This window comes from Eurypyga helias, unplaced genomic scaffold, assembly GCF_000690775.1.
Source record: "Eurypyga helias isolate BGI_N326 unplaced genomic scaffold, ASM69077v1 scaffold15716, whole genome shotgun sequence".
Lineage (NCBI taxonomy): Eukaryota > Metazoa > Chordata > Aves > Eurypygiformes > Eurypygidae > Eurypyga > Eurypyga helias.
In genome coordinates, this window is record NW_010254792.1 from 333 (window position 1) to 23,035 (window position 22,703).

The 22,703-nt window shown below is 44.3% G+C and overlaps 2 protein-coding genes across 2 annotated transcripts; one reads left to right on the top strand and one right to left on the bottom strand.

Moving 5' to 3' along the window:
* Positions 1–1,250: 1,250 nt before the first annotated feature.
* On the top strand, positions 1,251–4,057 carry PNO1 (partner of NOB1 homolog (S. cerevisiae); the record flags this gene model as incomplete). Its single annotated transcript, XM_010153135.1, has 5 exons — positions 1,251–1,412; positions 2,048–2,108; positions 2,790–2,907; positions 3,434–3,504; positions 3,990–4,057. Coding segments are annotated over 5 exons (480 nt in total), but the record flags the coding sequence as incomplete, so codon positions are not given.
* A 1,507-nt stretch (positions 4,058–5,564) lies between these two features.
* PPP3R1 (protein phosphatase 3, regulatory subunit B, alpha) lies at positions 5,565–22,476 on the bottom strand. The gene is made up of 5 exons (XM_010153134.1): positions 22,440–22,476; positions 12,849–13,025; positions 10,669–10,728; positions 9,854–10,038; positions 5,565–7,745 (listed from the first exon to the last, which is right to left on the bottom strand). The coding sequence occupies exons 1-5, from the start codon at positions 22,450–22,452 to the stop codon at positions 7,698–7,700; spliced, it is 483 nt and encodes a 160-aa protein (XP_010151436.1). The 5' UTR covers positions 22,453–22,476; the 3' UTR covers positions 5,565–7,697.
* Positions 22,477–22,703: the final 227 nt, after the last annotated feature.

The window sequence follows — 22,703 nt, forward strand, 5'->3', positions numbered from 1 at the left end:
TAAGGGCTTGTGCATTTTCTGGCTCGGATTGCATTGAAGTAGCTCCGGGTGCCGGTACCACTAGGGACTTGTGCGTCTCGTACCCGCTCCTTCTTCATTCTTGCGCTTTCCCGGGAGCGTTCGGACCAGCTGTCTCTAAGGGTAGCCAAGGCTTGTGCTCTGCCTCTGCCACACGAGTTCCTTTATCACCCCGCTGCGGTACGAGATCACTCGTGTGAAAATCGGGACGCCCGCGGTAATTCTGCTTTCTCAGCTTGAAATCTTACCCCAGGGTTGATGGTAGCGACTAGAGGAGAGGAGGCAGAGCTATCCCCTCTTTACGCTTCCCAGAAATAACCTGAAGGAAAAGGCAGGCGTAACTGTGCAAGCGAAAAACCTGGGATTTTAACGCCGCCTTTTGATGTGAAACGATGTCAGGTTGAAAAGCAAGCTGGGTCTGTTCTTCATTGAGCTGATTTCATTTCGCCTGTACCCATCAGGAGTATAAAACAGTGGAAAAGTTTGAAATTCGTTTCTGTTGACTCGGGCACCGAAGCTGGAAATTACTTGTTGGAATACCTTTGAATTCCAGATGTAACTAACTTCCTTAAATGCGGTTTCCTGTTTTTCTGTTTGGAGACCCTCAAAGACTGCTCTTTTCGAAGCTGTCCCTGTCAGGATACTGTTAGGCAGATGTGCCCAAACATTTCCCCTGGCAACAGAGGGATGCTGTGGCCCGGTTTTAGAAGAGGAGCTGAAAGAATGCCCTCGACAGCGAATCCGGCGGGGCATAAAAAAGATATAAAAAACGCGTGCTGTTTGGTCAGGCGGATTTGTTCCCACCCCAACTCTCCCGCTAACCTTTCTCTTGGCCTGCATGTTTTACTGACCCGTCCGGGTTTCTGAGCACCTGGTAGGGTGTCCTTAGGATGCTGCCATTAGCACAACTGCCCTTCCTCAAGCCGTCTCCTGCCACCACCCCTCTCTGCTCTCACGTTGCAGGTCAGTTTGGGGTTTAGGTGGGTTCGGGGTGCGTGTCTCCTAAGAGGGTTCTCCTCAGTCGCTGTTGTTTTCTGCTGAAACCCCCCCCCCTCCAGTTTCTTTCCCTCCAGTTTCTTTCCCACCAGTTTCTTTCGCTCCAGACACAGGCTGTGGGCCCTGGTGCATTCTTGTGGCTGAGGGTCACTGTTATCAACAAGCATGAAGTTTGTCACCGGGGTCTTTCAGTAACGCCATGCGGGACCATCACCTAAATGTGCCTTTTTTTGCAGTTGGCCTTTCCTAGATTTTTCAGATCCTGGCCTTACTGGCGTGGCCCTGATTTGCAACCACAACTTCTTGTCTTCCAGACTTGTCAGGAGACGAAGGATCTCAGTGCTCTGACGAAAGCAGCCGATTTTGTGAAAGCATTCATACTTGGGTTTCAAGTAGAGGTGAGTATGCCAACAGCTCGACTGCGAGATTCCTCGGATTGGCTTGCATGGCATCTTTGGCCTCTGGAAATTACAGCAAGAAAGAAAGAAAAATGCTTAGGTGGCTTTCTAGAACTAAACTTGTTGGAAACTGTGACTGGAGTGCAAGTCTGATTTCTCAAGCCAGTGCGGGACGAAGAGGTGATCTTCACACTGCACGCGGCGACGTGCTCAGCCGCAAGCGAAAGGCAAGCAGGGAGCGATGGCCTGGCTGTGAGGGGCTCTCCGCAGGCAGAGGCGCTTCATTCAGCTTCGGTGCCCATCAGTAACTGTCGGTGCGTTCAGAACTCAGACTTCCCTAGGAGAAAACCAACCCACGTTTGGCAGTGTGCCGCTCCGTGCGGCAGCCGGTAACTTCAGGGCACGGGCGGGTCTGGGGCGAACGTGGCGGGGCCTGAGCGCACGTAGGGCTGTCTGCACAGAAACAAAAATCTGTACTGCTGGTGAGGAAAGTGCCACTTCAGCCTTGGCTGACTGGTGTTCGAGATGTTAAGCGGAGGAATACTAGTGATGTCATCCGTTCGGATGCAGGAGGAGAACGTGGGTGTCAGCTCTGTTGCACTGTAACGCACCGCTCACGCATCTCTCTGTTTCAGGACGCTCTTGCTCTCATCAGATTAGATGATCTCTTCCTAGAATCGTTTGAAGTTACAGACGGTAAGTACCGTCCGCTGCCGTACTCCAGCAGTCGCGCGTCCCATCCCTGAGTACCTGCTTTGGTTCCCTTCCCCTTGCTCTGCCTGTGTCGGTTATCCTCAAGGATCAGGAAAACCTTCCACAGAATTACCGTCCAGGTGGCTTGAAAGGGTGGTTTTTGTAAGGTGTCCCAACAGAACCCCCCAAACCTTCATCCTTGGAAGAGATTTGGTTTTCCTCATCACAATGCAAATGTTTTAAACTTAAAGGGGACACTGAGTGTTTGGGGGGATAACATCCATCAGGTTTTTAAACTGGACTAGGCTGTGTTCCTCCCGCCGCCCTGACAGGGAGGGGTGGGAAGCAGACAGCAGAAACACTTCCTGTATGACGGGTGCCCCGTTCAGAGCAGAATCTAAATCTGATGGGTTTCATTTCTACTGCTGTGAATTGTCTGCGCTCCGTTCCTTCTCTTAGACTCGCTTGCCGAGTAACAAAGCCAGTGCCTTCGGCTGCAGGTCCCCGACAACTCTGCTCTGCTGCGGTCGCAGAGCACTGGGTGTGATTTCCACCTGTAGCCACACAGGTGACGGTGTGCACCTGTCGGGAAAGCTGCTTTCCTCTTAATTAACACTCAAGTGGTCTCCGTAAGCGGAACGAGCGTTACGGAAACCGACACCGCCGCTGTCGTTCTTGTCCTAGTCAAACCTCTGAAGGGAGACCATCTGTCGCGAGCCATAGGGAGAATAGCAGGGAAAGGCGGAAAAACAAAATTCACCATAGAAAACGTGACCAGGACGCGAATCGTTCTTGCGGACGCGTAAGTATTGACTCCCTTCCTTCTAGGCACGGCGCGCTCCCGACACGTCTCCTCTTTCAGGAGCAAAGATAACTTTGGTTTGTTTGAAGCTGTTGTTGTGTTGCGAGGCGCGCGATTTCGGCGTTACTCCTCCTTAACGGTACGCGAGCGTGTGCTTGACCTTTTGAGAACAGTGCCACCAGCATGCCTACCCTTGCTTCTATGCAGGGTACGAATTCCTGCCTAGGAAGAAGCAAAGTTGAACCCAACAATCCTGCAACAAGTATTTCCTCTTAAAAAAGCTGCTACGCTGTGAAGTTGGCAAGTTGTACCTCTCTTGTACAAGGGGTTTAGAAGAGCATGGGTTCTGTTGCTGGTGTTCAGATTTTGAGTCTCTGGGTTTTTTTAATTACAGCTGTGGAAAAGGAACTAGTACACTCGTATGAAATTCCATGTTCCTCTCTCACCTGCAGCTTAGATGTCAACTACGTAATCACAGAGAGGTTTTTTTCCCTGTTAACTGATGCTACTTTACTGCTTTTTCCAGGAAAATTCACATTTTGGGATCTTTTCAGAACATTAAAATGGCACGAACAGCAATTTGCAATCTAATTTTAGGTAAGTGCCATTATCTAATCTCCACTCCATAGCACTGGGTCTTGCAGTCTGAGAAATTGTTTTCTGTGGGTCTTCCCTGTGTGCCCACACCTGCATTTGGAGTGGATGCTTGCTGCAACGAGGTAGCCTGTTGCCCTTAAGAGAAGGGTTTGGAGAAGAAGGAGGGAGCCTGGGGCTTGGTTTCTGACCCCAAAACCCTGGCTGTGATGCAGAAGGCAGACTCTGCTTTTGCTGCAGCTTTCCCCGAGGGCTGGCTCAGGCAGTCTTGGGGGGGCAGTGCTGTTTTGAGTGCTCTGCTGGGGGGGGTCACCCAGGCTGACAGCAGGTCAACCCTGCAGTGGCAGACAGGGTTAGCTGCCCGTGCCCATCCTTCTCACCCGCGGGCTTATTCTCCGCTCCAGCACAGACAGAAGCATCGGAGCAAAACTTCTGTCTGTGCCATGCGTGATCCTGTTTGCTGACGGAACTTGTGCTGTCTTCTGCAGGAAGCCCTCCATCCAAAGTGTATGGCAACATTCGGGCCGTGGCCAGCAGAGCAGCTGAACGATTCTGAGCTGCAGCAGCCGCACCGCGAAGCTGGGGGCCAGGAGTCCTGGCTTCTGTATGCACGAGGCCTGGGGCTACAGCAGCACTCGCTCTTCTGCTTGACTGGGAAGCCCAGAAGATGGGGACTGTGCAGTCAGTTCCATTCAGACATGGCATCCGATTTGCACAAAATACACGTGTACAGTCATTAAAAGTTACTTTGAAGTGGTTGTGTTGGTAGCAGAAGCGTGGGTACCTGATTTTACTCAAACACAAACATGCTTCGGTACCAACTTTCTGAACAGCAAGGGACTGCTGTGAGGAATTCCCAAGCCTTTGAGGCTGAAGGAATTGGCATAGTATTCATACCCACACATCCTGCGTCAGTATCTTCCTGGAAAGAGTCAACCGGACTGCAGAGTTAAGGGCCAGCCACCCAACCCCTCGCTGCTGCTGCTGGGGCAGCGCATCACACACAGACGCTAAGCGGCAGGGAGGTGAAGAGTGTACTTCAGCTTCATCCTAGAATCTGCACCTGCCTCGATTTTTTCTTTTCCATTTTTATTTTCTCCCAGATGCTCCCTCAGGGCAGCCTAGGGAAGCTCACCACCCCCAGGCTAAATACTTCCCCATGTATGAGGGCAGAAACAACTGCAAAGTGCTGTGTCTCCTCAAAGTGCTACAGGTGTGCGACAGGGGAGCAGGGGGGATCAAAGGCCCAGTCGCAGTCCCATCTGACCTGATGTGGGCCCTCCTCTCCTGACCCTGCCAGCCAAGCTTGTTCCCACGCCTCTCGCCGAAGGGCTTGGTTCAGGTCTGTGAGCCAGGAGTGAGACAAGGTGATCAGAGCACCAGCAAACCGAGTTGCCAGTGCAGCACTTCAGGGTGTTACGGACAAATTCGTTCAAGCTTTCAGCCGCTGAAAGGTGTAAGCCTTCCTGAGAGACCGAAGGGCACAGCTCTCAGCAGCCGGCTGGCAAGGGAGAGTGGCCCTTCTGAGCACCTCGGGGTGAAACAGCACCTACCCCCGAGCACCCTTCCTGCTGCCTGGTTGCCAAGGGCATTGCCTCCGTCAGCCTGAGGGACAAGGGGAGAGGGAGGCAAGGACACGCGCGTGCTGACACCAGCCAAAAGCTGCAGGGAGGCAGAAGGCCCACACCACCGCAGCGCACAGCAACAGCCGCTGCCGGGAGAGAAGTGTGTTCAGGAGCAGAGCTCCCACACCTTTCCTTCTCCACCTCCATGAAGGTTAGGGGGGTTTGGGTTTTGAAACCACCTTCCGCTTGCCACACTCAGGCTGAATTTAGCAGGATTTAAACTTTTTATCTACTGGGCAATTCACAAAGAGAACCAGGTGTGCCTTGAAGGAAAACACCACTGAAATGAAGCCCGAAGTGCTCGGGGGCAGCACCCTGGGAGGTGTTTCGAGCAGGCGACAGCGGCTACGCGCAGCAGGTCTGGGTTTCCTCGGCGCGGGGTGCAGAGCCGATCAAGCCGAAGGGGAAAGGTCTAGGGAAGTACTGCAGCACCCCAGCCAAGGTTCAAATAGTTTATTTTGTATTCATAGAGTATGAAGGTTCTTATAGTTCCCACAACGTATGATGTAGCATGCAGAGGAAAAACTAAACATTCAACATAAATCATTTTTTCCCCACACGAACTAAACAAAGAAAAACCAAACCAACCGGCCTCATCCCTCCCCTTCCAATCCCCCTACGGAAATAACATTAGCACTAGTTTCTATGCCAGCCAAGATATGCACAAGCAAGTAAGAGAAATCAAAAGCATTTGCTAAAATGTTTGTAACAAATACTTATGTACAAAAAATTCACAAAAGACCAGTTCCCCCTTGAAGCAGAGCACATGGCAGTTGACACTGGAACAGATACCACCACTGGCTGGGATTAGAAGCCACGTACTGATCCAGAGGAAGAAAAAAGTTACATGTAGTGGAGATTTTTGTTTTTGAACATTAACATTTACCAAAGTTTGGCAACATTATCTTTTAAATTATGCAAATTATGTAAACAAGAGGAACATGTCAAATCGATCTACATGCAAAACTTCATGTCATGCAAGGACACCAAGCACCTGGATTTCTCTCTCACAGACAGAGCCCATGATGTGCAGCACTCAGTTGAAGGAACAGCTATGGCAGACAGGTGCTCGACTGAAGTCGGGTCAGACAACCTGCACTTTCCGCTGCTGATTATAAAACGATTCTCTTAATAGAAAAACTACTATACAGGAAAGATGGACTGTCCTAAAAAACCCTAGCAAATGTTTTTCTTCCAGCCAATAGTACCATTGCAGAAAAGGGAAGGGATGATATAAAGTTGTAAAACATGGCTCGCTACTTTTATATCACACAAATATATCAAGTTACCATCCGTTACAAATTATGATATGGACAAATCTAGAAAAGAAAAAGATTCTCCAGGTGAAGGTCTGGAGAACCGCAAGAGGTATAAATTTAGAGAGTGTGAAGTTTTCCTCCTCTACGGCATAGGTTAACAAGATTTTCCCCCTGTATGAATCCTATATACATATATATAAAACATTACCAGTTATTTATGCTACCTGTAGTATTCTTTAAATGCAGAGGGGAAACTACCACGGTTGGAACAACAGGATCTCAATGGCAAGACCACTTGCTAATCGAAGCGTTGTATAAAATAAGTAGAAGGGAAGCCTGCGCAGCTCCGTCGACCCTAGCGCCGTTCAGCGAAGCACGAGAGAGCCACCGTGATCGCCTCTAACACCTTGAGCAGCTGTATCCCAAATTAATCCAGAACAGCAGATTTGCCTTGACTTCAGGACGGCTGTCACTGCTCCCAGTTCCCAGGTGACGAAATCTAGCGGCCACCAAAGCATTCTGCGGTTACTGTACGCACACGAGGGCTAGTTCTTGGCAGTAGCATTAAACTATATTCTCTTATTAAGTAGAATTGTACTAAGTTATTTAGCAAAGAGACACAGTCCCTGGTAATATATTAACAGGTATAAATAAACTTAGCCTCCTGTGTTACAAAAAAATGTAATTAAGGTGAGTTAATAAGAAGCAATGCTTTGTCAGCCAGTCAATATATAGAAACATCTGAACAGTCACAGGAAAAGGAAGAAAAGAGTTGACCTAACACCCAGTTAAAATTTTACATTCTTCTACTATATATATAAAACTGTGTGAAATAAAAGTAAGGATGTATATCCATATATTGAACTGTTAATATTCTGCTTGGCACTTTGTACTCTAGTTTTGTTTCTGAATCAAGTATATTAAATTAAAGCCCACCTAGCTACTACATATAGAAAGCTACATATATATCTATATATAAATACACACACACATATATATATATAGATAGATATTTCCTCGTTATAAAAGATGAAGAAAAATAAATTAAAAAGCCAACCCCTTCCCTTTCTCCACCACACTGATATGCTCTTTCCATCTTTGCTGTCCTTCAGACTTTAAAGTGCTACACTGAGTTATTGAGAGAATAAAAGTTCAATAACACTTAGTTGGCTTCATGAGGCTCATGTTGGAAAATGTGGCTTCACAGAGAAAAATACTTCCATTTAAATACACAGAGAGCATTGCTGGACGTCTTGAGCAGATCTTCAGAGATGGAGAAGAAAGCAAAAGTGTTGGGTGGTGCCCTACAGAGTCACACGTCTACGACCATCTTTTTGTGGATATCTAGGCCTCCTACGACCTGGGGGAAAAGAGAATTGTTCATGAATAGATGAGAAGCGGAAGTCAGCCAGATGCCAAGGACACGCTTTATTCACAAGATGCGTTCGGGTCGATGATAATGACAAGACTCCCCTGGCCTCTCCCAACCAGCTCACCTTCCTCAAGTGCCGACAGATGAAAGGATTTCCTGTCACCCGCAGCGATTACAGCCGTGCCGTTCGCACACTCACAGGCCTGAGAAGCACAGGTGTGAGTCCCTCCCCCATCGCGCATTCTGACCCCGTACTTTGTTTCCCCACGTCAAACAAAACGCTACCCGGGCTTCCCAAGTGCCCTGTGAAAGTGTGTTTCTCCATGTGAGAGGCAAAGGGCCACAGGATGGGCAGCAGGGTTCCCCACAGGATGCTCGCACAGAGAAAGGAAAAGGAGAGGTGCCATGCCAGGGGAGCTTTTAGAGCACAGAAACAAAAGTCAAAGGGCCAAATGGCACAGACAGTGCTTTTGTGGACAGACAGCACAAAAGGAAAGTAAAATGCAGGAACAGGAGGATTAAAGACAACAAAACCAAAGAAATAAAAAAAGGTAGAGGAAAACCAAACAGCAGCACAAGACAGAAGTCTGGGCAGACCAGGGACAAAAGAACAGAAATGGGCAACACCTATTTGATGGACAACTACAATACAACAGCCCAGTGCAAGAAATAAACGGGTATTCCACTAATCCAGGTGTCTGCAGGCTGCACTCACCGAGCTCTTTGGCAGACGACAATGTGTTTTCCCACAATGCCACAAAAATAACTAGACTCTACCAAAATAAAGAGGCAGACAATAGAACCTCTTTGCTTTAACAGTTTGGGGGAGGGCAGACTTTTTTCCCCAAACTTGCATTGCTCACAAGTACAAGCAGGTTATGGTCAAACTGAAGTTGTAAATTCAAGGAATGGGCAACAAAGCAGTGCCCAAGTGCCTAGACTCGGACTGCGCTACCCAGGCACATGTATGCTCGTTAATACACTACTTAAAATTCCTGGGTAAACACTCATCACAGTGATTTTCAAATGTTTCAACACGTCATTTACTTTCTCTTTAAGAGAGGAGTTTAACACTTGCTGTCAACTAATTACACCGGGATAGAACGTGGGGGGAAAAATCAACCCTTTCCAGTCTCAAGCACTACATGCAAGCATTCTGCTCAGTGATACCCAACGAGTTTTCCCAATGCCCCTTCCAACTGCCTGTCCCTCTTCAAGAGCAGCACTTGAGGGGTTACTCTCCCTGGAACTGACACAAATCCAGCCACCCCGGCCTTTGTGAAATCCCAGGCTCTGCAGAGGGTGATAATCTCCCCAGGCTCTCTCCACACCCTCCAAAGATAAACCCTTCTGAAGGGTGATGTGGAGCAGGCACCTAGTCGAGAGATTAACCTGAAGTTCACCCCAGTGGGACACAGCCCTCCACAGAGTGACGCTTCTGGAGCGATACGCTATGACCGCTCCGCGTTTACGGCTTTCAGATGGTTGGAAGCATTCTCCCCCCTCAGCAGGCTGCATGCACCTGCCTGCCAATGATTTTTTTTTCATTTAGTGTATTTTATGAAACAACTAGAGACACTTAAAACTACTGAACGTGCTGTTTCTTTTTAAATCAAACGTAGCTGTTGAAAACAAGGAAAACAGCCTCCTACGACAAGCCAGTCACCCGCAGCTCATCTTTAAAGCTGCTATTTTCTGTCGGCACAGAGACTAGAATCCAGTATGAGCCTTCATCTCAGGCTAGCATTTTTGGCTATGTGCAAAATATAATTAGGGCTGTCGTGTTTAGCGTGTCACAAAATGGCACAGAAGCTACTCTGAAGGTCGCTGTGCTCTGAACAAAGCCATCTTCTCCAGGCACGCTAGATCCGACGGGAAATGCTGCGCCCTGAAGGAACCGATCCGTGACTTGCTCATATGCCAGAAACCACACTGCTCACAGACAAAAAGGCCACCTCGGATAAAGCCGTGTCAAAGGGTGACTGTCACAGGTCAGAAGAAACACTCTGCTCTTATCTTACCCTTTATACCATCTACCACTTTTTCTCCTTTTTTTAAATTCCAAATTATCAAAGTTTTCTTTTGAGGTTACTTACAGCACAGAATTCTTCAAAGGATATTCTTCCATCGCCATCCTTATCTGCATTAATTATGGTTTTATCTACAATTTGCTGTAACTGAGTGTCTTTGAGATTGTTCCCAACCATCATCTTCAGCACCTGGAAGAGCTCTCCATTCGAGATGTAACCATCTTTGTCCATATCGTAAATGCGAAAAGCAACTGCAGAAGTAAAATACAGCTGTATGTAACTGGAAAATCTCCACCGTCACAAGTAAAGCACCCAGCTCAGCCCTCGGGAAAACAGGGGAATCAAAACCCCACCTCGTTCCTTTGCTGCAAACAATATGGCATTGAGTGAATTTATTTTAAAGCATTTCAGTATAGCAGATTTCTTTCCTGAACCTGTATTATATCTTAGTTACTGAGAGCTACATCCATGGCGGAACCTATCCCGTCCCCACTCCAAAAGCTTGGGTCACACCACGTTCCTGAGATGCAGTTCTCGGACAAGAATTTAGCACTGTTCTTCTGTAGTAGCAAAAAAATTAATATTATTCTTCTGTTTCCACAGAGCAAAGCACACTGCTACCCAGCTGTGTGAACTAAGTATCCCTAAAGGATTTTATCTGTGAAGTGGGAAGCAACTCAAGATACCCAGGAGGCAACCTCCTCACACATTCCCGCACCAGCGTGTGCTGGCAAAGGGTTCACGTGCATGAACAAAGCTTACAGTCTACCTTCACCATTTCCCGCTTTTCTGAAGAGTCTGGATTTGCTGACTTCTCATGTATTAACCAAACTATTTTTGAGAAACAAAAGGTTTTTGTTAAGGAAACTCAAGATACTTACACCTCAACTTCTGTTCCTTATCTCCTTTGACACTGAACTGGGAGACACCTTCTATAAATTCTAAAGAACACAAGAAAAACATTTACCAAAAAGTAGATTTTTTTAATAAACCAAGTATATCAACATTCCGAAAAAATTGAAAATTGTAAAAAGACTCTAAGTACCCTAAAATCTTTAAGACACTGCCTACCTTGTGACACCCAAGCGTCCACGTATTTCAATGTTCTTTAGTGGGAAGTACTTCAAATCCAATACCATGCTCACTGAACAGGCTGGGTCACAGCAGTACTCGTTACCAGCCTTTCACCAGAACCCGATATATCGTCCTGAAGCTACTCCACTGGGGATTCTAATTGTACAGCTCCTCTCAAGAACGATTTCTTGACTTAATGTAAGACTTACACAAAAAACGCTCTAGAACTAATCCCTAAAAAAGTATTTTTCTATAAAGAAACAGGGTAAAAAGAAAATTTACATTGTTTAACAATGAAGTTGTTAGCCCAGGAGCAAAACTCTTGAGTTGCCAAAAAATAAAACCCTGGGATGAGATGTGTCTGTCAATACAGCGTTAGGTTGAAGCGCGCGCTGCAGTTTCAACAAGCTTTGTGAAAAATTAAGTCAACGCTTCCTATAGGATTTATCAATAAAATGCTAGACTGATTTTTTTTTTTTTACCATTACACTCAATCTGAAAAAAAAGTTTAGGTCTTTCAATGACTGAATGCAAGTTCCCTCACCCCAGCAATTTTCCCTTTCACAGAATCACAGAGTGGTTTGGGTTGGCAGGGACCTTAAAGACCATCCAGTTCCAACCCCCCTGCCATGGGCAGGGACACCTTCCACTAGACCAGGTTGCTCAAAGCCTCATCCAGCCTGGCCTTGAACACTTCCAGGGATGGGGCATCCACAGCTTCTCTGGGCAACCTGTGCCAGTGCCTCACCACCCTCTCCGGGAAGAATTTTTTCTTTAGATCTCACCTCAATCTACCCTCCCTCAGTTTAAAACCTTTCCTTTGAGTTTCCCTCAGACAGAAATAAAGAAATTACTCAAACTTGTCCAGCTGACAACAACAGAATGCATTGCCACTTACTGCAACAGCATCATTTTACTACGGAAAATTGATTTTGACAACTTCCTGTTCCCACCCAAGAGGAACTGCTCTTGGTAATTATGTTAATCACAGCTCAACGTCACATACAATACACCCCCATCTTTCATCACCGCCTGTTTTTCACAAGGGAATTCTGGACAGCTAAATACAACATTCAGTGCTTTGGAAAGGAATACCAAGAAAGTCTCAAAACCTCAACATTCCAGTTAATCTGTAGCTCTCCCTATGGAAAGTTTAAGGGGTCTGTAAAACTTACCAGCTTTTGTATGTTACCATTTTTATTTAAGATGTCAGCCTGTTCAGAGATTCAAGAACTTCCTCCAAATAAATAAAAAACACACCTCAAGAAAAAAAACGATTGACCTTTCCTAGTCCTGAGCAGTAAGAGATAGATATTACCTTGAACAGAAGTTATAGACATTATCCCTTTTAAGGGCCAGTGACTGTTTTAACAGAAACTAGTAAGGAAGCCTTTTAACCTGCTGGCCCTTTTAATAATGAATAGTTTAAGTGTCTAAAATTTTGGAGCAATGTCTGAGATCAAAACTTTAGTTTTTCACTTGAATTGTCTACCTAAGATTATAAAAAGAATCCTTTAAAATAAATTGCAGAAAAGTTTGGACCACTTTAACAATTTAGAAAGCTATTTTCAAAATACTCAGAGGTCCACAGCATCTAAATACAGACAGCTTTATGCACAGGCACACCACTCTCAGAGTCCACCCCACTTTTTTCAGTCACTTCGGCCTAAGAATATACTCCAGGTAGCGCCACATTTACGAGCCTGAATGAGCATACTTAAGATATTTAACGAGTCCTCTTCAGTCAGCATGACCTGGAAATCTTTTACCAAATAACCTGCTTTAAGCACTTCACTCAGGAGTGCCTTGCCCCAGTGTGCCAGAGAAACTAGTTTTACTTGTATTCGGTTTCACTAGGAATTAGCACCTTATTTTGATTAACAAGTTTTCTTCACCTCTCCCTTCTCAGCCAAACCAAAATTTGAATCCCAAAGCTTCAGGAATTCTGATAAAACACCATTCCCTGTCCCAAAGCACTGTGTCTTACCTTTGAAGTCCACTTCTCCATTTCCATCCGTGTCAAATATATCTATTACTCGCTGTACTAACGGGTTCTGTTGCAATTCAGGTAAGGACATGAACTCTTCCACGCTCAAAGAACCAGAGTTGTCCAAATCGAGCTTCTTAAATCTCTTTCCTAGTCGTTTTATCTCGTCAGCATCAACTGAAAAGGAAAAAACAACCCACACCTATTCTCAGAAATGCTTCAGTAAACCTTTTGCCAGTTTAACACAGCACACATTTCATTGCTTTCCTACCAGAATTTCTCCTGCTTTATTACAACTGTTATTATACAGAAGCATTATACAGACAACATCAAATCCTGAAGACAAGCACAAGCCTTTTTTTTTTTTTAAATAAACCTTACCTTTTTTCCTCCCTGCACCAGCCATAATACAGTTAGCCCTGTGACTCACCGAATACCACATGCTGACACAACATTTTGAAGGATTGAGGGTGCTTAGCTAGGTCTTAGTCAGACAGCTCTTGCAAATACCAGCTATGAAGAAACAGTTTTGTTTGAAGGAGTTGGCATTACATTTACACTAGACTAACACAGTAAATTAGAAAGACAATTATATTAGTCAACATACTAGCCAAACCAATGCTTCTTCAGCACCCCAAATATACGGGCCCTCCTGGGATATGTGGCAAGTTAAGCAGGTTAACACAGTCCCACTGTTGACCAGTTATCACTCACCTACTCAAAACATCACCCCGACAGAGCGAGATCCATCTCAAGCAGAGAACAGACATACCTGTAGCCATGACCTGTGTACATCTACTTTTTCTTGGCCGAGAAATTAAAGCTGATTCATCCTCTTAACAGTGAAAGAGAACCTCAAAGCACATACCCGGCTTTGCACCTCTGGTTTTGCCAGGAATAAACTAAATCTGCGAGTGTGTAAAGACCACTAAAATACCTTGTGCTCTGTGCTTTGTTACTGCTGAAGAGCTTGAAAAATTTTCCCCAGAACCACCTGAAAAGTCCCTGTCAGCAGCTTGATTTACAAGACCAGTCAGTTCACAAACTGCTTCACCATGTTTGGGTGTGAAGGAAGAACTGAGGTTCTTAGGAAGTCTTAGAAAGTGGCCAGCACACAGCAAACCACAGCCAACACATCTAACAGAACCTGAAGCTTTCCAGCTCCCCACACCAATTTCTTTCCTAAAAAAGGTTCCTCAAAATTTCTGAGCTCCATTTAGTGTTTGCTCCAACAGTGTAAGAAATTGTTTAACTTCCTCGAGGCACATATGACACGCTCTCTGTCACAAAAACACCTTCTTAGGCTTTTGTAAAAGCGCAGCACAAAACCAAACAGCACATAGGCTTCCCAGTATGTAAGGTCAGCCAACACCATGAGCTTTGCTTGGAAACTGCAGCTAATTCAGAGACATGATCCTCTACCCAGTAATAAACTGGGTAGTTTAAAAGTAATAAACTTCCACTTAAATGTCTTGATATCCTTGTCTAAAACCCAACCACACACAAATGCAGTATTTCAGAGTGAAAGGGAGAGAGCATGCCTCAAGTCCAAGAGGACTTTCTGTCAAGAATTATTTTGCCTGAATAGTACATTCTGACACTCTGCAGCTGGTCAGTCTTGGTAACTGCTCACAACTACAGCAGCAGAGGGCAAAAAAGGGTCAATGCTCCCAGAACAAATCTTCCCTTTGCTGTGCCAGCAAGTGAGATTTGATTCTGCCTCTAGGGCTATAAAAATAAGGCTACAGCACTTGCAGAGACTTCAAGAAGTTCCCTCAGTATCCAGTATGCAATTTGGTGTTTCAGTTCATCAGGTTCTTGGCTGCAATAAAGCCGCATTCCTTTTTCCACCAGTTTACCTGGCAGCCTGGAACACGACTGAAGGGGTACCCTGAACAGCACGACACTGCACTGCAGCATCGAGAGCATGTTACTGTCAGCACAGCTACACAGAGCCCCTGGATCCACCAAGGAGCCATACCGCCACATGCGGAGCTGTATGTGGAAATGGAGCCGCGTCACCCCATGCGGAGCTGTATGTAGAAATGGAGCCGCGTCCCCCCATGCAGAGCTGTATGTAGAAATGGAGCCGCGTCCCCCCATGCAGAGCTGTATGTAGAAATGGAGCCGCGTCCCCCCATGCAGAGCTGTATGTAGAAATGGAGCCGCGTCCCCCCATGCAGAGCTGTATGTAGAAATGGAGCCGCGTCCCCCCATGCAGAGCTGTATGTAGAAATGGAGCCGCGTCCCCCCATGCAGAGCTGTATGTAGAAATGGAGCCGCGTCCCCCCATGCAGAGCTGTATGTAGAAATGGAGCCGCGTCCCCCCATGCAGAGCTGTATGTAGAAATGGAGCCGCGTCACCCCATGCGGAGCTGTATGTAGAAATGATCATGAGACCAGATGACAACAGTATCAGAACGGCAAAGCAGAGCTCCGCTGGCAATCAGCCCAAATCGTTGCTTAGGAGTTCCACCAGCACAAAACACTTCTCACCAATATACTGAGGTATCTGCCAACCCTTGCTGCTGCCCACAGAAACCCCTCGGTTCCCTTTTTCCTCAAGATTTTAAATCCGCAAACGGCGTCAGTCAGTTTTTGACGTGGTAGGCACTACCTACCCACGCTCCCTGCCCTGCAGCCAGAAATTGTTGGACCTGCAGAGCTTACTGCAAAGCCAGCTCCTTGGCAAGCTGGCAGTGCGGGAATCACGCTGGCACGGCGAGCTCTACGCCACACTCGCGACTGGCACAGAGCGCACAGCCAAAAAATTCCTCACAACGTACGCATTTGAAAGAGCACAACATTAAGTGAGGCTTCTCACACTACGTATGTAATCATGCTTTCCAGTGTAAACTGAATGTACGAACAGACGTAGTTTGTACCTGTATGACAATGAAGTATGTAGGGGCTTGTCCAGGCATGACATCAGTCTACTTTTATTAGTCATGTTTAAAATGATCTCCTGGTCCAAAACCAACTCTCCTGCTTCCTTACCTGGGCTCAGAAATGGCAACATCTTTCAAGTAACTGGCCTTTATTTTTTAAGACACATTCCCCACAAATAATCTGGTTTTGAAATCAGAAGTTTGCAATTGCATCTAGAACTCATGCTGAAATAAGGTTCTGTGAGGATTACTGTTTGAATTATTTCCTACCGTAAAAAAAAAGAACAGTGAAAGGTACAGGCATTATTTCTTAGAAAACACCAAACCCAACCCAAAACTTCACTTTAAAACAACTCAGCACCAAACTGTATTATTCACAGTGTATATAATGAACCTTCGTTCTCTTACCAAAGAGTGAAATCTTACTTTCCATATTAATAGAAAGACTAGCACTGACTAAAATCGAAAGATTTAAATCCTCCTAAGCAACCTGAACTACTTTATAGTTCTGTAATTTCATAAAATCACAATGGAGAAAAATGAAAGCAGCATTAACATAGCTGGATCTCTTCTCACTTGCCACACACCCAAATGAGTTAATGAACTGCAAGTTCTGAAACATTTCCAACTTACAATTAAGAAAACCCCAACTATCAGAAGACAGCAGTGAAATCAGTGCAGACAAATTTACATCTGTAAACAAACGGATGCCTGAGCCAGGACTGCAGACCAGCAGTCATCAGATTTCTCCCAACCCAAAAACAGCATTAAGCCAAGTCTTATTTCATTACTCCAGTCCATCTCCTGGTTTGGGAGCTCAAGTCCACAGGATATGGACAAATATGTAAGCAAGACCCAGAGTTCTGTCAGTGTTCTGCTATGATATGGAGCTAATCACCATGTGTACCAGTCAAACACTGTTACACAGCTTTTAATTATTACAACTGGCACGACAGAGAAACAAGACCAACTCTGCCATCGCAGTGGCCTGCTGAAGTAGAGAGGTAAGATATTCCACACAAGACATGCTAAGAAAGCACACTTTTGCCAGAAAGGTATTTTATCTCAAGCTAATCTCTCTCTAGCAGGACATACTGATATGAATGAAAAACAGAGAATATTGTATTGGGACAGTCAAAACCAGCTCTACAGCACACACTGTTAACAGGAGACACTGCACTGAAGATACATGCTCTGCCATCATCTGCTGGGCAGAAGAAACGCTGTTCAGGTAGCCAGCCTTGCGTTTCCACTTAGCCAGATACATAAATTTACAAACCAGCAATGCCTAAAAGAAGATACAGCACCAACGTATTTATTCTTTTAAAGATCACCATTAAAGAGGTCAAGACAAAAATCAAATGACGGGAAGAGTTTGAAGAGGCACATCAGAACATTTCTCAAGAATGTGTTTTGCTGAACTGTAGCAAAGCAACGACTGCCTAAATTGAGAAATTAAAGAAGCGTCTTCATACTTGGAAAATGTTCATTGCTCTTTCTCCATACACTCAATTTCATTTCCAGTTCAACCACAATACACAGGCCAGGTAAAGACATTTAGCAACAGTTTCTACTAGAGACGAGATTACATATTTCTGGTTCCTAACCCTGAAACATCCAAGCAAAGGGTTTGCCTACACTGGCAGCTAAGGGTGGAACGAGTCAAAGAACAGTACTGAAGAAGTTAGTATGTCTGCCAAAAGCTGACCAAATAGCAATCTCATCCAACATTTTGTTTTGGGCAATGGACATGCCATGGATGAGAGAAATTGGAGGAGAAAATAATGAAAAATCAGTGTAATTATAGGAATAAGGAATTTCCTTCAACAGTTCACAAGCACGGAAGACTATGTTCATAATGAACATAAACTGCAGATCAGTGTTTTCGTAACTGACTGTATGAGACTTTCATATCAGAAGAATTTCATTTTTTCCTTAAAAAGATTACAAGCACATCGCCTACCTTTAAAACCCTTTCCACAAGCAGCAATTTAAAAAGCTTATACACTTTTTTAAAAAGTCATTTCAGTAACATCTTGGTTTTCATAAAATAGTTTTTAAAGTTGTAAGAATCTAAAATAAAGGACAAATGCATTACAGCACAAGCCTTACATGTGCATAGTTTTTGTCTATTCTGTCTTCCTTTAATTCACAGTCACCACTTCTGCTGATTCCGCCTGGGCTGAACTTACCTAAAAACCACGTAGGTTTGTTTGGTTTGAATTTTTAAAGGAAAACGGCGAACATTCATGTGTAACAGCAAATTTCAAAACTATCTCCATTTTTTGTTCAGATTTCCTCCACGAATGCACATATACACATATAGGCATACACAACAGTCCTCCTCTGTGATGGATGTGCCCCTTATGAAACTGCTTTTTCTCCAGTATTTAGCGACCAACTCACATTCTTCAAATTTCACCCAGCAATCTCTTAAGAACAGCATACTAAATTTATTTATCAGAGCCTGAACAACATAGTTTCCTTCTCATAGGGCTCCTTACAGGCAACCTAGTGCCCACACAAACATCCTGAGCCTCTACTGGAAATGCAAGGCCTAGGACAGCCCAGGTACCGTGAAGGTATCTGAGCCGGGAGGACTGACGGTGGCAGTAGCAGACAGATTTTCACAAGACAAGCTCAGGACGCCAGGATAGAGAAGAAAACACTAGGAAATCCAAGGAGGTCCAAGCCCACGATAGTGTAAACAGGGTGATAACATCACTGCGCAAAATAAGGAGGCTCAAGCTTAGTTTACTTCATTTGAGGCAGCGTTTGCCTGTGACTCATCGCAGCGGTCTGAGCTTCCTTGAGCTCTGGCCGCAGCAAGCGCTCCTCTAACCTCAAACCCAAGTGAGCCTTGTCTGCGCTTTGCTCACCAGCTGACGTGAAGCTCTGTGCTCCCTGGGCTTTTCAGCAGAATCCCGAAGTATCCCATCAGCTTGGCACTGGTACCTGACCTTACAAACTGACTGGCTGGAAGTAACACCTGTTAAATGTTTTCCCTCAAAAGGCTTTGTTGGTAGCCCTATAGAAACATCAAATTATTCACTGTTTTAAAGCACACAGAATTATTTATGTTTATTTCATAATCCATTTTTAATTCCATTCCTCTTAACTAACAAAACAAGGTGGCATTTTCTTAAGCAGTTCCAGTATAAGGGTGTTTCTCTTTGTTAAAGAGATACCAGTTTTCAAAAGATTCCTCTTCAAGTATTAAAATTCTAGAGCCAACAATACCTGCCTTCTATCTTGAATTTATTTGCATACATGTAAAATGTGATGAATCAGGTGAAAACACAAGGACTCTGTGCTTCCAAAAAGCCACAAGCAAATGCTTGACGTAACTCCCATGTTAGTACAGGAGCTTTATCTTCCAGTTGGACACTATGTGTTGATTCACACTACTGAATACCCCACTCCTCTCCCCCAAAACAGCAGCAGAGGGTCATCCATGGTGTTTGAAAACAATTCTGTTTCAGGATGTTACTCACATAACTGATTCTCAGTATTGTAAAAAGCAAGTGGCAATTCAGAAAAACTCATTAAAAGCAAAATTTCTGGAGTTAAATGTGCTCTACATTGAAAAAAAGTAATTTCAGAAAGTTTGTTTTAATTATATTTTTCTAGTCAAAATAAAGTTGCATGGCTAGATTGCTATTAATATGAAAGTCAACCATACAAGAATGCCTTAAAAATGCAGATCTCTGCCTGATATTTAACAGAGGAATTGCTTATGTATGCAGAAGCACCATACATCCACTGCTGCAGAGCACACATTTACGCAGACACCTGCGAAGTGTACAAATCTTGGAAAAGCTGTGCATCTCTCAGCAGAGAGGTGCTGAGCACTTCTGAAATCTACGTGTTTACCAAAACGTTTTAACCTGTATTTAAAAGGTTGGCTTTTCAGATACTCTTAGCACCCTGACTCAAAGTTATAACTAACAAAAAACAGACCAAGTGGTCACAGAGAGCCCAGTTTCTGCATACTGTTCAAATATGAGATCATTATAAAGAAGAATATTCCTAATTTATTAGAAAAAGATTTTTGTAAATAAAACATCTGAAATTTTAACTTTTTCCAGGCTAAACAGGTTGTTTTTTCCCCTCCCCATAAGAATGGATTGGAGAGATCTCAAAATAAAGCAGACCTTCAGCAAAAAGCTCTCACCTCTATCTACAGTCTTGTCTGATTCAGGAATATAATGTTTCAGAGCAGCAACCAAGACAGCCATTTCAGTCTTGGAGATCAGATTTCAAAAAGATGACGCCCTTGAGAACACATTCAACCACTTGCCTTGTATATGCTTACATGCAGCTGGCCTAATCCTTTTCATGACTTCAGATGTGTTAATTACAATTCCCCAAGTTAGAAAAGAGATACCAGCCTCCTTATCCTAAAATGAAGACAAACTGTAAAATACTATATTATTATGTATCTTCTACTATAAAACATTGTTTGCTATACGATAAAATAGTTTTCTTCACAGCTTTTTGCTATGAAGTTGTCATGGATAATTTGGCATAGCTTGGCTGACAACATTTTCACCATGTGAAACAGCATTAGGTTTTCAGTAATTTCTCAGACACAGGACAGCTAGGTAACAAAAACACACTGTTCTAAGGAACCCAGTAACACTAATTCACCCTGAAGAGAACAGAAGTGATGTTCTAAAATGAAGGGTAAAACACTTTTTTTCCTGACTATTTAATGGTGTGTATCCTCCGCATAGTATCCCGAATGCGCTTCCTGTAACTGCTAACTGGAGCACAAAATTATTATTATAAAATGAGACACCAAAATAGCGACTGAAGCACCAGGCAGAGGTTACGACCCAATGCCAGCGTGCAGACAGCATCACTGTGTTATTGCTAACTGACAGCCTCCCCAAAAGTCTAACTGTTCCAAATCCTTATCAAGGAATCTTCAAAAATATTGCCCTGTCTTGCCCTGAAAAGTTTTCGTCCCATCAGTGACAATTACTTGGAAGCAGCACAAACATTTAACATTTGGAAAACAAGGTGAATACCCGCTTGGTGGAGTTTTTCAGACATGCTACTGTACACATGGGTGCCCCAAACCCCCTGGCTCTTCAGGACATTCAGGCAGGCAGAGTCTGTAAGCACAGTGCAATCCCTGCAGCGATTAGGCACACTCAAGCACAGGGACACCTGGGATAACTACCTCCCCTAGTGCACGTATTTATGTTGCTCAGAGAAGCAGATGACTTTCTCTCTGCTGTGAGAAGGGCCAAGCAAGCAGCAAAAGCTTTCACCACTCAAAACCTCAGGTTTACAACAATATCCTCAAAATACAGTTCAGCCACCAAACAGAATACGGAAATCTGCTCCTTCTCTGCGATGAAAGGGGGCAAACAGGCTCAGTAATAAACCTTGGGGTTGGCAGTAGCTACCAATGACAGTAGTTTGTCCTAGAATCACAAGTTACAGATGGCAGCACACTGCTTAGAACTCTGGCTGAGACGTACACAGTTTAAAAAAAAAAAATCTTCAGAAGCCAGTTTGTCCCAGAAGAAAAACTGACAATGAAGCAGTAACCCAAGGTCAATACATGTGATCCAGAAAAATACTGAAGTCTTCAAATATGAAGCTTCCATCCACATTTAACAAAACATACACTGAAAGCTAAACGTTGCAACATAGTGCCCTGGATAAGATTCTCAGGTGTTTACAAACTGATGACCCCAATTATAATGCACGCAGACATGTATATTAAACAGAGGATTTGCAAATTACTTGCAAAAGCCTCATTTCTCTGAAAAATTTATGTAGAGATTCATCCATAATTACTGATTTTGTACTGCTGTTTGAGTTGCGAGAGCTGGAGTTCAATTATGACTGGCACTGCATTGGTGGGCTAGAAGGCAGTCCCTATTTTGAAACAGAACAAGGTCTGATTAACTGAAGAATGGGAATTTTACCAAGCAGTCCATATGTACACACACAGGTCTACATGTGATTTAGTGCTGAAGAAGAATGTTCAAGAAAACCAGTTAAAAATCAGTATGCTTAGCATAACACCACAGGGATACTTCACAAGACAACCCTTTCTTTGGTCAGCTTCAGGCAAGAAATACTTTGTTGGTTTTACAGGCTGGACTACCCCCAGGAGACAGAGCAATGAATTTTACGCTCACATGGCAAAAAGCGAGTAACACCAAGAGGTTTCTCACCTAAATGCCTGGCTGCAGGCATACAGAGGGGTGGAACAAGCTCTTTTAGCCTCAGTCTCTCTGTCCTCAGAGGGTGCAAAGACAGCTTAGGCAACATACTTCACTCCTAACACAGCACGCGCTGCACCACAAGCTGTTCCACACCTCTGAGGGACTGACACTGGGACCGATGGAAAAGCCCCACCAGTTATAATGCTGTGCTGTACAGACATCAAAACTATCACAGGTTTGTTCCATATTCCAATGGAAAAATTATTTTTTAAAAACCTTTCTAAGTTTTGGTTTGTGGTGGTTTTTTTTGCTCCCCCCACCCTTTTTTTTTTTAGCACAATCTAACAGCTAAAAACATAATTTCCAGAGCTAGTTTTTACCTTTTAATTTTACTCTTTTGGTAAGTAACTTTTCAAGCAGTAAATTCAGTAAGTTCACACATGAAAACTGTACATATTGATCGCCAAACAAAATTAACCTCTCTAACAATAACAGGTAGCAATTGAAACACTTACAGTGCGAGCACATTTCCAAAGGGTAGCTTGCCTCATTTCCCTGAAACACAAAAGAAAAAGCAGAGTTGCAATTATTCCCAAGGTAGCTTAGGGGAACTATTTCAAGTTTCAGCACTGCAAAAAACTCAGGTAATAAAAGTTATGTACATATTTAAGAAAAAATTAAACCCAACCACCATGGACAGTGTTTCATTTGGATAGTTTTTTGGTTACCAAAACACAGATACGTAAAAGCATTGAGAGGTCATCTCTGATGAGAATTCC

Bases quoted from the DNA above. Each gene is read 5' to 3' on its own strand.
- PPP3R1 (XM_010153134.1), bottom strand. The intron at 10,039-10,668 runs GTAAGTATCTTG...TTACTTCTGCAG, and splicing joins TAAGGAACAGAAGTTGAGGT to TTGCTTTTCGCATTTACGAT. The intron at 7,746-9,853 runs GTAAGTAACCTC...CTTTTCCCCCAG, and splicing joins CCTTTGAAGAATTCTGTGCT to GTCGTAGGAGGCCTAGATAT.